The sequence below is a fragment of the Typopeltis vanoorti genome, chromosome 17 (assembly GCF_054136105.1).
Source record: "Typopeltis vanoorti isolate ZY-2024b chromosome 17, IOZ_Tvanoo_1.0, whole genome shotgun sequence".
In the NCBI taxonomy this organism is placed as follows: domain Eukaryota; kingdom Metazoa; phylum Arthropoda; class Arachnida; order Uropygi; family Thelyphonidae; genus Typopeltis; species Typopeltis vanoorti.
Genome location: NC_143565.1, coordinates 105360808 through 105375370, shown reverse-complemented (window position 1 = coordinate 105375370; position 14563 = coordinate 105360808). Strand labels below are relative to the sequence as shown.

At 38.9% G+C, this 14563-nt stretch overlaps 1 protein-coding gene and 1 pseudogene across 3 annotated transcripts in view; both read left to right on the top strand.

Annotated features, from left to right (window-relative positions):
• LOC150097740 (uncharacterized) overlaps positions 1-14563 on the top strand; it is a 98276-nt gene that overhangs the window by 18900 nt on the left and 64813 nt on the right. The window contains exon 2 of one of the 3 annotated variants that reach the window (XM_090406882.1): positions 4211-4297. Coding sequence is in view for 1 of the 3 variants with exons in the window: in XM_090406881.1 (XP_090263007.1) it covers positions 5187-5292 (106 nt within the window). In the remaining 2 variants the exon portion in view is untranslated. Of the gene's footprint in view, positions 1-4210; positions 4298-4984; positions 5293-14563 lie in introns of those variants that run through there. The other 2 variants (XM_090406883.1, XM_090406881.1) reach the window with 2 other exon arrangements.
• LOC150097741 (transcription elongation regulator 1-like) lies at positions 1714-3640 on the top strand (annotated as a pseudogene).

The window sequence follows — 14563 nt, the reverse complement described above, 5'->3', positions numbered from 1 at the left end:
ACATTTACACAATTAAAAACGCAACAACCAAAAGAAAAACAGGATACAAAATACAGGAAAAACTGAGATAGCAGTCTACGCCCTTGAACTAAAACATACCCAGCAAATCGACAAGGCCATAATATTAGACATACATGACAACGAAACAACGCTTAGAATATCGGAAACGATAGCCATCAAATGTGATGAAAACTCAATAAACGTCCACACACTACATAATCTCTTGAGTTGGAAGCTCCACAACATAAAAATTAGGTCACGACTCCGGCCAATAGGACACAACACAAGTACACCAAAGACAGAAACACCTAACCGACATGACAGAATTCTTATATCAGATTATATCTGCTTGATTCCAAGCCCACCTGGAAGCGAGCAGATATAATCCTCATTCATAAGCCGCCGGGAAAGGCGCCTCAATTTCCGCAAAGTTACAGGCCCATCAGCCCCCCCCCCCCGTCATGCATGGGGAAAATTGCGGAAAAAGTCATTCTCAATCGTCTGCAAGATGAGGTGAACAAAAACAACATAATTCCGAAAGAACAATTTGGGTTTCGTACCGGGCATAGTAGAACTCAACAAGTTCACAGATTAACAGAGTTTATAATAACTGGTTTATAACAACATACAGGAGCTATCTTTCTAGATGTTGCAAAAGCTTTTGATAAGATTTGGCACAAAGGCCTTGTCAAATTAATTACAGCCAACATTCCACTTAACCTTACTAAACTCATTGACTCCTTTCTAAAAGACCAGAAATTCCAAGTTAAACTGCGCGGACTCAGATCTTCTTTGAAAGGAATCACTGCAGGTGTCCCCCAAGGCTCGGTGCTTTTTAATATCTTCGTTGCAGACGTCCCAAACATGGCATCAACCACCATGGCTTGCTATGCGGAAGATATGGCAATTCTGAGCAGATTTCTCAGACCACCCTTAGCTACACGGCGCTTACAAATCGCAGCAACAAATCTGGAAAAATGATTCAGGAGATGGAGGATAGATGTTAATGCCAAAAAAAGCACTGCCATTCTTTTTACAAGACTGAAAACATCCCACTGCGGAGAAGGCAAACTTTTCAACACAGCTATTCCATGGAATTCCAAAACCAAATATCTAGGTAAACAGCTAGATAACCGCCTCAGTTTTAACCCTCACATTTTATATGCCTGCAATAAATCCATTTCCGCAATTGTACAGCTCTACTCTCTTCTCAACCGAAGAAACCAAGTTAGCACTGAAAATAAGCTACGCATCTACAAAACAATTATCAGACCCCCTTCAGCATATGGATCACCGGCTTGGGGTCACAGTTTCCCCAGCAATATCAAAAAACTACAAATTATTCAAAATAAGTGTCTCCTTATGATATTTAATGCTCTGTGGTTTGTCAGGAATGCTCTCCTCCATCGAGATGGTAACATACTGGATATTCCCACATTTCTCCGTGGAACTGCCTCTACATATTTTATACAAGCAGCTATTCACTCCAATCAACTCATTCAAGAGTCATCCAACTACGATGAAAATGACAGGTGGAAACACAAGCGCCCGAAAGTAGCTCTGCTCATCGGTACAAGCGTTTTCACACCGCCCTAAATTGGGCGAGCCAGGTGCTCGATAGTCTTTTATTCACTTAACCAACTCCATCAGCGATGAAGGGATGAATGTCCACGGGACTGTCATTTATCCAGCCATAAAACTGTGTTAACTTTTATGGTTGTGTGCTTGACTTTTCTGGTCGGAGCAGTCGCAACAGCAGTAGCCACAATCACAACCACAAAAAAATATGATAAATCACGTCCAATATTTAGCACTCCAGTTCTAGGAACTCATGGCGTGTAATGTGGAAAGGTGACAACGCAGTATTTTTCTTCAAATTCGACGACAAGATCGTCAGTTTGGGAATGACCTGAAGAATTAAAAGGGCGCACTAATGTTGACAAAATGGTACAGACTCCTCCACAGCAAGCAGATGAATAAGGAGAAAAGACAGATCATGATAAGGAACCAGCCACTAAAAAAATAATAATAAATAAATAAAGAGTTGAGTGATAAAAATGTGCAAGGAAATAAAGTAAATAGTAATGATTCATACAAAGAAGAAAATTAATTTATGCAGGCAAGGAGACTGCTATTAAAGCGGAATTAAGAAGTGCAATGGAGAGAGAGCAACCATACCACTGAAAATTCGCATGAAACAGTTTCAGCATATGCTAGCTGAAAAGGAAATATCAGCATTTTCAACTTGGGAAAAGGAACTTCATATGATAGTGTTTGATCCGAGTATGTGCTGCTGACGTCAAAGGAAAGGAAGTAGGTGTTTGAAAGCATGGCCGGCTCTACCGACGGTACAACACGTGCATTTGCAAGGGACAAGTTTTTGGAGACTGCAAAATTGCATTTATTCTGCCTTTGACGTCTTCGTCAAACGCAGAGTAATTATGGGTAATTTTAATTACCCATGCAGATGCACATTTTCAGAAAAAAATTCCACCGTTAGTTGCCTCTCTCTTTCTGTAAAAAATATAGTTTATGATAATTTTTCATTAACTTATGAATTTTCATTAGCTAATGATACTATTTAGAATTTATGATCAGACATGTTGAAGCCTAGCTTAACATCATGGCTATTAAGACATCATTAAAGGAGTTTTTTAGGAGGAAGGGGTGGCAAAATATGCTATTTCATAGGGTGACAAATTCCTAGGGCCCACTCTGTTTGAAAGGTATGTAAAGAAGTGAACAGAAGAGGGACGTAGGGAAAAGAGGAACAAAATGAATGAAAGAAAAGATTTTAGAAGGCTTCTAAACAAGAGGCATCTCTGAACAGCAAGTCACCTTTTAGTGATCTTGCACAGAAATATGGAAAAGATGAAAGGTTCAAAAAATTGAAAATATGCGTGAACGAGAGAGCATTGTTTAATGATTTTCTGCAAGATTTGAGTAAGAAGGAAATAGAGGAGCGCTCCAGTCAAAGGGAAAGCTAAAGAAAGACTTTATAGAACTTCCAAAAGAACAAAAAGGATTAGATAAAAATTCTCAGTGGAGTGACATCAAGAAAAGCCTCAGTGAAGATCCGAAGTATAAATCTGTTGAGAGCAGCAGTCAACCAAAAGCAGGAAAGAATTGAAGCCACTATTCGTGAAAGAGAAAAGGAAGTGTAGCGTACTCTTCCTACCCATTTACGTGAAAGAGACGAAGAGAGAGAGAGAGAATAGCATAAACATGAAGCAGTTACACTTCAGTGCTTTGCTTACTGATTTAGTTCGCACCCGGATCTCTCCTCGCGAGATGCAAAAAGGACTTTGAGAAAAGATCGTGGGAAATGGTTGAGTCATTCGACCGACGTGAAAGAGAAAAGCTATTCACAAAAAAGAAGAGAGAGAAATCCAGGGAACTTTTTAGATGAGACTACAAGCATCTTTCTTATTTCAAGTCGGAAAGAGATTAAAAAGTTATTCGAACTGATTCTCGTAACGCAAAGTTTTCTTTCTGTGATTGGAAATGCGAAAGAGAATTCAAAGAATATTTAAAAGAAAAAATGGTTGCAGCAAAAGTAGATTTTAGAGGAGAACTCTTGAAAGACATAGATGATCTTGATCATAGGGACCACCTCATCCTTCAACTGCTTCAGAAATAACTCGTTGAAAATTACAGTAGTTTTTATTTCACCAAATCAGTTTCAAATCACCACTGAAGCTGTGAGCTCTCATCATATTTACTCAGCTGGTCCTGTAGCCAACTTGTCGCCTGATGCTCAGGATTCTACAACATCTGATGCAGTCGTTGATGACCCGGGCGTCTGCTGATGCGGTATGGATTTCTTCTTGCTTTTTATTAAGATGGGGGATGGAACACTGCTAATCTGGCTTCTCAGTTGAGACCTGTCTGACTAGGGTGGCCCTGCTAGCAGCTATGCTACCGCTTGAATACACTACTGTTTGGTGGCATTCCATCAATTGCCCTCTTATAAATTTCACGGGCTTCATATCCATCCCCATGTGCTGCAATTTGTTTATCAGAATTCCATACAGTACCCTGTCAAAAGCCTTTCGCCAAGTCCAGCAGTCAGGACTGTTGTACCTAAGCAACTAAGACGATGCCTAGCGGTAAATTTGGAGGGCTGTAAAAGCCAGTAAAATTGTATCTTAACCATAAAAATGCGGTTTTTGTTTTAATTTTACATATTTTTTTTTTATATTTTCTTCAGTTTAGGGGTTACATGCACTCTAACAATGGCCCTGCGAGCAGTTTCACCATACCTTTATCCAACTCAGCTGTCACTGTATTATAAGAGGTAAGTTACTGAGGCATGACCTACCCTTCCCAAAACCATGTTTTCCCCATATACTGTGTGACTACAGATGCGATATCCCCCTAGACACTACTGTGCATGGCAGAAGAAGGCGAATCCATTCCGATAATAGGATAATCAATGCGTTTCGTGGGATGAGTGTTTATTATTATACGTCGGAAAATTAGTCTTTTATTTTTATGAAAATTCTAGATTTTAAAGTGGTAACCATTTTACTTGTACAACAGTTGGAAAATTTTACGTATAAAGCACATGATTTCGCGTAGTGGTGACGAATTCGTACATCTCCTTATTCCTTCCCCCCCCCCCCCTTCAATATGAATTGACTCTTTTGGGCAATCTACCAGCGACGGCTCTCGCTTCTGTGGTCGCACAGCAGTATTCCATTTCTGTCTATCCGTTCGTGGATTTTTCTCTTAACCAACTTCTCCACTACCCTGAACACTCTTGAGATGCTGATCGGTCGATAATTTGCTACCTCTGTGGTACTGGATGGTGCTATAAACCACCGCCATCTGTTTATGAATAAAATGGCTTAAAGCAATTTATTATATTTGGGAATAAAAGGCGTTAGCGGATTTATTTTTATTTAATGTTTCATTACGATCCACTCACTTCTCCACATTTCTCATAGGGAATTCCGCTGTTATTTATCCAGTTCTGATCGGCATAACTTACGCTGGCAACAATGAACACATTTAACTTTTTCATGTAATATTATCTACTTTAATTTTTCATGTAATATTATCTAGTTTAATTTTTCATGTAATATTTATATACTTTAATATATGATATTTGACAAAGTGGTAATACAGCCGAGATAAACACTACTTTTAAATAGTATATTTGAAAGTTTCAAATACAGGGTATAATGGCATTTTCGAAACCGAACAACGATTTATCTCCTATAATTATACACCATTCTCTTAAAGGTACAACACTATATAAAAAAATATCGGAGGAATTCAAACCTAGAGGTGAGAAAGTTTTAAATATGGACAACGAGGATTTAAGTTATTTAAAAAAATCCCCTCATATTTGCTATATCGCGTGTTATATATACTTATAGGGATTCGTTTTTATATGTAGGCATATTTCCCCTGATGGGTCCCAGTTTTGGAACATATTTGGAAGAATCCCAAACCAGTTTTCCTACATATATATACTTACAGCAATTTCAGACTTGGTAAAAAAACATGAGAGGGCTCACTCTCACAGCACAGCTCATCATACCCTGATTTAAATGCATTCACTGTCCATGCACTCAGGACACTTTCAGACAATGCATTTAAATCAACTACTACTCGCCATGTAAAAAACATTGCCCTTCCCCCCCAAAAAAAAGCTTTTTTTCTTTCCTTTTTTTTTTTTTTACCATTTACACAAAAAAAAAGTTTGACAATTGTGGGATGCAGAGCAGTAGCGCACTCTGGGTTTAATCTTTGGGGGGGGGGGGGGGCAGTTGAATAGACGATTTGAGAATACACACTACGGCATCCCATTGCATACGACCTATGACAGCATCTGCAATGATCGGTAATTCATAAGTAGCATAGAAATAGAAGACACTACACAACATAAATTTAAAAAAAAAAAGAATTTTAATTAGGAAACGATTTTCGGAAAATTTTCTAGTGTTTTTTTTTTTTCTTTGGGTGGGGGGGGGGGGCCTTGATTTGCCTTTGGTTGATATGCGGGATGAAAAACCTGACTTTCCAGGATAAAAAACCTGCTCTCTTCATATGAGATTGGCTTACTTCAATTAAAAATCATCTGTATAAAGATTCCTCTTGTCTTGATGAGAATTGAACTTCGGTCTTTTCCAATTAAAGGGTGCAATGTCCCCCTTATTCTTCCAGTTGCATAATGGAGGTGCTGTTTTAGTTGGTAAGGGGGTTTTACTGGATTAATATGGATGAGATTTTTCTTAGAGAGAGGAGATAGGGAGAGAACAAGGGCCCATCCCTGAACGCTGTATGGAGGGTGTGAGTAAGGGAGTGAGGAGTAGATTTTTTGCATGGAGCAGTAGCAGGTGATTGGCTTTGTAGGCTCTTTGGTACCATATCTTTTCATCATTACCCTTCATTATGTATTCAGACTCACAGAGCCACATAAGCAGCCTCTGTTTTGCAGATGACGTATTGATTGACTCTAACATTCAGACTACCTAAAACCACTTAGATCATTTATATAAAAGTGCAGCACCAATCAATTTGACAATCATAGCAGTAAAACTAAAGTTCCAAAGAACAGAATAGAAGGAAATATTACACTAAATGACCATATTATTGAAGAAGTAAATGATTTTCAGTATTGCCTATTGCCACTTCTTCCAATTTCAACTTCAATTTCCACTCTCCCTATGCCTATGGCATAGGAAGAGTGGAAGTTGAAATTGGCAGTGAATGTGTGTATGAAGATGGAGTATATTGTGATGTAGGTGGGAAGTTGAGACTGAGTAGATATATGTGGTAAGTGGTGATAAAGGTGACTTGGCAGGAGTAGTGGGGAAATCACAACCAACACGTGGCTTGGATAGGACTGGTTATAGACCTAAAAATAAACTGCTGTGTTTGCTTACAAATGCCAAAAAGTATCAGAAATAAGGGGAATGAAATGGTTTCACTGATTGAGTTTATTCACCCCAAAATCATTAGAGTAAGTGAAACATGGTTGAATGCAGATGATATCATAATGGGAATAGAAATGGAAGGATACAGTATTTTTCATGAGGATAGAAAGGGCAAGAAGGGAGGGGAGTGCCGATGATATCAGGGGAATTAAGTCCACATAAGATAGACATGAAAGAGGGAAATGGTGGCAATGATTTTGAGGCAGTGTGGTGCAACGTGGAGGTTGAGAAGAAGACATATTTAGTTGGATGTTGCTATAGACCTCAGAATGTGGAGGGTGGTGATGAAGAAATGTATAAACAACTTGGATTAGTGAACAAAGGAAAGGAGTGATTTTAATTATGTCAGTATAGATTGGAATGAAGAGATAGCATTTGGGAATAATGAAAATGAATTTCTCGAGTTCTTGAGAGATAACTGTTTCAGCCAGCACATAACAAGGACACGCAATGATCAAGAGTTCTAGATCTGATCATCTCATCAGAGGATGTAATTGTGAGAGGGTTTCACACTTTCTTCCAGTTAGAAAGTGATCACCTGTGTTGTGGCTAGTCGATTTTTGTAAGGAAAAGATATATGTGGAATTATACGGCTAGTGATTATGACAAGGTTAGGAGACGGCTTGGAACTATAACATGGAACGAGGAGTAGAGCAGTAATGAAATAAATGCTGCATGGGAACTGACAAAGAAATACATAACAGCATCAATGTATCAATATATTCCAAAGACAAATGGATAGGTGTAAAATGGATGAATGTGGAGCTTAAACATGAAATCTGGGAAAAGAAGGTACTTTGGAGGAAGTACAAGATGAACAATGGTAATAATCAGTTACATATAGAGTATAAAGAACAAGCCAGGAGAGTGACTCAGATACTAAGGAAAACAAAAGTAGAGTATGAACAGAAATTGGCAAATCAGGCAAAGAAAAACCCTAGAGAGTAAGATGAAAAGCCAAATGGCTATTTTTTTAAATTTAAAAATTTTTTTTTTTTTGGCGAAGGTAATTAAATTAAATTAAGGGGATAAAAATCCCTTATTGTTTTTCAGCCAGTATGAGAAACTCTAAGATCGAGAACTACGATTTAAGAGTTTCATGCCGAAGAACTATTGGCGAATCCAAGCGTAAGTGACCACCTGGTAGTACAACACCAAGGCAACTTGAAGCAAAGGTGGAGCAAGCTCTCTCACTATCCTTGATATTTTCTCATAATGTAAAAACACAGCTCCTAAGATGTAATGCTGTCATTACATTATGAGGAGAGGTCACTACCCAGACCAGTTTCAACCTTTTTTTTTGAGGTCTCATCAGTGAGTAGGTAGACCTGGACGATATTATTATTATTGTTATTATTATTACCACCCCAAGACCTCATGGAGTCAAAGACTCATCTGGGAGGTCCTTTTATTACACACATAGCTCATCATATCGTGTTTTAAACACATTCAAACTCTTTGCAGACATCACATTCTCAGGCAAGGCATTCCAATCATTCACAACTCTGCACAAAAAAAACCTGCCTCTCACTCCCTTACTCACACACCCTCTTTATACAGTTTCCAGGGATGACCTCTGGTTCTCCCCTGATCTCCCACTATTCTTTGTAAAACTTCTCCAGCATTGATCCTATAACAACCCCTTACCAACTTGTAGGTCTCTATCACATCTCCCCTCTTCCTCCTGTCCACCAGACTCTGCAAATTACATCTTCTCAATCTTTCCTCATACTCGACATTCCAGAGGTCAGAAACTACCTTACTTTGAACTCTTTCCAACATCTCTCCATCCTTCTGAAAACCCGGTGACCAAATCTGGGCACAATAGTCCATGTGTGGCCTAATCAAAGCCTTATACAACGGAACAAGAATCTCCCTACTTCTACACTTCATTGTCCTCCGCATCATTCCCAGAAGCCTTTGTGTTGTCTTCACAATTTTGGCGATGTGTCTCCTAAATTTTAGATCCTTATCCACTATCACCCCCAGATCTCTTATTTCCTCTACTTCCAACAATATATTCTCACCAAGCATAAATTCTGCATCCCATCTTTGTTTTCCAAATATCAAAGATGAAAAACAATAAGGGATTTTTATCCCCTTAATTTAATTTAATTAACTTCGCCAGAAAGAAAAATTTAGCCGTTTGGCTTTTCATCTTAGTTATAATATATGGGCACACCTTTATGGCATTCGTATAGTGAACGTATGTAAGTTCTTTTCACTTAAACTTTGATATCATCCAGGTCTACCTACTCACTGATGAGACCTCAAAAAAGGTTGAAACTGGTCTGGGGAGTGACCTCTTCTCATAATGTAATGACGGTATTACATCTCCTAGGAGCTGTGTTTTTACATTATGAGAAAATATCAAGGATAGTAAGGGAGCTTGCTCCACCTTTGCTTGGTGTTGTACTACCAGGTGGTCACTTATGCTTGGATTTGCCGATAGTTCTTTGGCATGAAACTCTTAGATTGTAGTTCTCGAACTTAGAGTTTCTCATACTGACTGAAAAACAATAAGGGATTTTTATCCCCTTAATTTAATTTAACCCTAGAGAGTGTTTTAGATATGTGGCAAGCAGAAGGAAGAATGATCATGGTAAGATGATGTTAATGGATGAGAGTGGTAGAGTAGTATAGTTCGCCCACCGATTAGAGATCCTTCGACACTTCTGCGCATCTCAGAAAAAGGAGAATCCATTCCGATAATAGGGTAATCAGTCCGTATTGTGGGATGAGTTGTTTATTATTACAGGTCGGAAAATTAACTTCTCTTTTATGATTATTGTAGTTAACTATGTTGCTTTTATAACATTTGGAAAATTTTACCTAATAAAGCACGTGATTTTGCGTGTTGGTGATCAATTCGGACGCCCTTCATTTCTTTCTCCCCTTCAGCATGAATCGACTATTCTTGGAAGGACGCGAAGCAGGGACTTACAAACGGTGGGCGAACTATAACTGCTGCAGAAGACACTGTTGAGATATTCAGTGATCAACTTATAAGGGTATTTCATCCTGATCAGGGTGGAATCATGAGGAACTTAAGCTTATAGGACACAAGAGAGGATGGCTTAATTTTGAGTGAGCAGGAGGTTTTTTGTAGAAATACATGATGTCAATAAGGCAATAGGATTTGGTGACATATCACCATGCATCTTAAGGCAATGTTTCAGGGAACTGGCAGTAGCACCAATTTAAAATAGGCATGCCTATATAATAAGAGTCTTGCAACAGCACAGGTTCCAAGGGAGTTGAATGAGGGTAAAATTGTTCCACTGCATAAAGGTAGTGATAAGTCTGTGGCTTCAAATTATAGACCATTCTGTATATAAATGCAGTTGTGATGGTACTGGAGAGATTGGATACAGAAACGGATTGATAACAGCAGTATTCTCTGTGGTTATCAGCATGGGTTTGTTAAGGGGAGATCATGTTTCATTAACTTAGTTATGTACTATAACAAGGTGACAAATAACTTGGACAGGGGGAGATGCATATACAGTGGTGTACTTTTATTTTGAAAAAGATTATGATAGATTGCCACATGACAAGTTGTTAATTCGTCACTGATCCAACTCGTTAACGAGTTGGATCAGTGACTGGCTGTCAGGTAGGTATGAGAAAGTTGTATATGGGGATGCAGTATCCTGAAGGAGAAAGGTCACTAGTGGAATACTGCAGTGGTCAGATTTGGGACCATTTTTGTTCAATTTGTATGTTAATGATATTGGAATGGGTTTAAATAGTGATATGCAGCTGTTTGCAGATGATGCAAAACTGGAGGAGAGCAATGCAGAGTCAAGCAGATGTTATGGCCTTACAGGAGGACTTCAATAGATCGTACGAATGGGCAGGTAAGTGGAACTGTCTGTTCAATGTTGCAAAGTATAAGGTTTTGAGATTTGGTAAACAACAATAGGATGCAAAGTATACATTTAGTGGGGAGGGGGAACTTTAAAGGAAATAGAGTAGATGAGAGATGGTGGACAAGGACCTGAAATTCAGGGACCACATTGCACAAGTTGTGAAGACGTCACATCTGATAATGGCAGTGATGCAGAGAATCCTGACATGCAGGAAATGGAGAGGTTATGATGGCATTGTATAAGACCTTGATCAGGCTTCATATGGATTATTGTGCACAGATTTGGTTGTCAGTTATGGTGATGAGGATATGTTGGAAAGGTCCAGAGAAGATTCACAAAGCTGTTCAATGGTCTTTGGAATGTGGAGTACGAGGAGAGATTGAGAGAATGTAAGTTGCTTAGCCTCGTGAATAGGAGGAAGAGGGGAGAGACATGATTGAGACATATAAGCTATTCAGGGATTGTTATCAGGTTGACATGGAAGGGATCTTTCATAGAATGAGAGATGGGGGGGGGGGGGTAGAACAAGAGGCCCATCTCTGGAAAATGTATAAGGAGGGTATGAGCAGAAGAGTGAGGAGTAGGTTCTTTGCATGGAGAGTGGTTAGGGAGTGGAATGCATTGCCTGTGTGTGTGTGTGTGTTGTGAATGCAAACAAATTAAATCAGTTTAAAGCAGAATTGGATGAGCATTATGTGCAATAGTGTACATCTCATGATGCGTCTCTGACTTCATGGAGATCAGATGTTAATAATAATAATAATAATAATACAAGGCAGGTGATTATGACAAACTTAGTAGAAAGCTGAAAGTTGTGCCATGGCATAAAATCCTGCAAGGGATGGATGTTAGTAATGCATGGAAGATAGTTAAGGGGCATCTAGAGGAAGCTGTATTAAATTGTATACCTAAGATAAGGAGAATTAATCAGTTAGATGAATGAGTAACATCATTAAGCATGAGCTTCCAAAAAAGAAAATGCCGTGGAGGGTATATAAGGAGAAAGGTGAATCATGAACAGTACAAGAGTCAGGCAAGAAAGGTGCCCAGTATGGTAAGGAAGGCAAAATCAGATTATGAGAAGAAACTAGTTGAGCAGATCACAGGCAGTCCCAAAATTCTTTTGCTTTGTGGCAAGTAAGAGAAAGAATGAGTATGGAAGAATAACCTTAATGTGTGCTTCTGTTATTAGGTGACAGAAGCAGATAAAATCATTGAGTTACTGAGTAACCACTTAGCAAATGCATTATCATACAAGTGAGATTAATTATTATTATTATTATTACGGTTCAAAGCAAATTTACTTTGCTTTGAACTCATTTACAGTCATGGTACCCACAACAAACTCTGGCAGCTTATTCCACTCATTCACCACTCTTCAAGTAAAAAACACTCTTGCTCAGTTTCCATGGATGGCCCCTAGTTCTCCCATCACCAGACCTGTTCTGAAAAATTTCCTATGAATTAATCTTGTAAAAACCATTCAGTAATTTGAATATCACCCCTTTTCCAGCTATCAACCAATTTCTGTAACTGACAGATCTTCAACCTGTTTTCGTAAGGTTCATTCCATAGACTAGCTATCATCTTGGTCACTTGCCTCTGGATCTTCTCTATCTCCTCCTCAAGAAGAAACCCAGGGGCCCAGATCTGGGCACAGTAGTCAAGATGGGGTCTTATCAAGGCTCGATAAAGAGAAACAATAACTTGCTTATCTCTGATCATCAAAGTATTCTTCAGTAACCAAGTGATCTGATGAGCTGATTTAGCCATTTTTTCTCTGTATCCCCTAAACTTCAACTCCCTATCTACCAACACACCCAAATCTCTGGAGCTTCGTCATCCTCCTGGAGTACAGTTCCACCAATGTGATATACTGCTGCTAATTTATTCATCCCAGAATGCATAACCTTACACTTTGCTACATTAAACTGACATTCATTCTCATTAGCCCACACTGATAATCTATCCAAATCAATGCTGTGACATATGTGTCAGAGACTTATGTGCAGACAGAAATGGATGAATTGAGGGTCTTATATTGCAGAATCTCAATGTAAATACAGCCGATGGATTAGATGGAATATCGCCTCGCATTTTGTGGGCATGTGTAAGGGAACTAGCAGTGCCTCTGACTATGCTCTTTAATTTAAGTCAACTCTGGTAGAGTTCCAAGGGAGTTGATGTTGATGACAAACTAATTCCCTTGCATAAAGGTGGTTCTAAGATTGCAGTAGCAAATTACAGACCATTCAGTATCTCAGAGTGGTGTAGAATTCAAGAATAGATGGATAAGAATATGATACCCTATGAGGAGCAACGTGGCTTTGTGAATGGTTGATCATGCCTTAGGAACAGGGAATATCAAATTGTATATCAAGAAGTTGTTGAGATGGATAAAAGATAATAGTGTGATAGGAAAGGTAGTATGTGTGTGTGTTGCCCAGGTATGACAATGGTGAGATGAGGCAGAGAGCAAGGATTATGAACGACATGTTAGCAGAAATGTGTGAGAAAGGAGTGCAGTTTGTTAATGTGTGCAGTGAGTTTGAAGGATTAAGTGAACTGCATAAGAGTGATGGAATGCATTTGAATGGTTTGATGTGAGTCACTAAGAGAGAGCTGCTGGGGGTAGAGAAGTGAGTGCAGAGAATGAATCTCATCAATTTGGAAACGATTTGGAAGAATAAGACAGGAGAAATTGAAGAAGCAGTTATCAGTGGCCACCCATAGGGAGGGCAAGGGACCCCCCCCCCCCCAAAGAAAAATAAAAAAACACTAGAAAATTTTCCGAAAATCTTTTCCTAATTAAAATTCAGTCATTGAAGATGCTCAGTCATAGGTCGTATGCAATGTGTAGTGTGTGTTCTCAAATCGTCTACTCAACTCGCCCCCACCCCCAAGACTAAATCCTGAGTGCACTACTGGTGGTTATAAATGATGAAGTGAGCAGCATGAGTATAGAATTAGCGAACAGGCGTGCAATAAAGACAGGGAAATGGGGAGACTCAGGGTGGATAGAAGAACACAGAGTGAGAAAGGTTGACACTCCAAGAGGATGTGAATATGTGTGTAGACAAAAAAAGGAAGGGAATGACCTGGGATCAAGGGGAAAACAGTTGGATTTGAGGAACATTCTAAGATGAATAAGAAGAAAAAGAAATGGCTCAAGTTAAGCACAAAGTCACATCAAATAAATAGTATCAGTGGAACTAGCTATTGATCCAGGAATGAGCAGCTATGTTTGTATACAAATGCTTGAAGTGTATGAAACTAGAGAAATTAAATGGTTGTGTTAATTGAGTCTGTTCACTCAAGAATTGTTGGAATAAGTGAGACGTGGTTGGATTAGGATGATATCCTGAGAGGAATAGAGATGGAAGGGTATGTCGTTTTTTGTGAAGATAGAAAGGGTAAAAAGGGAGGTGGAGTGCTACTGATGACAGAAAAAGAGTTATGTCCATGCAAGGTAGGGTTGCAAGGAGGAAATAGCGCCAGTGGTTTTGAGGTGATATGGTATGAGATAAAGGTGAATAGAATGAAATACTTAGTCAGATGTTGTTATAGACCTGGTAATGTGGATGGTAGTGACCATGAAATGTATAATCAAATTATTATTATTATCTGAGACCTCCAGGGAGTCAAGGACTCATTGAGGGAGGCTATAAATCATCCAAATCAGCTATCATACCTTCGCTTAAATTCATTTACACTAGATGCACTCACTATCCCTAAGGGCAAATT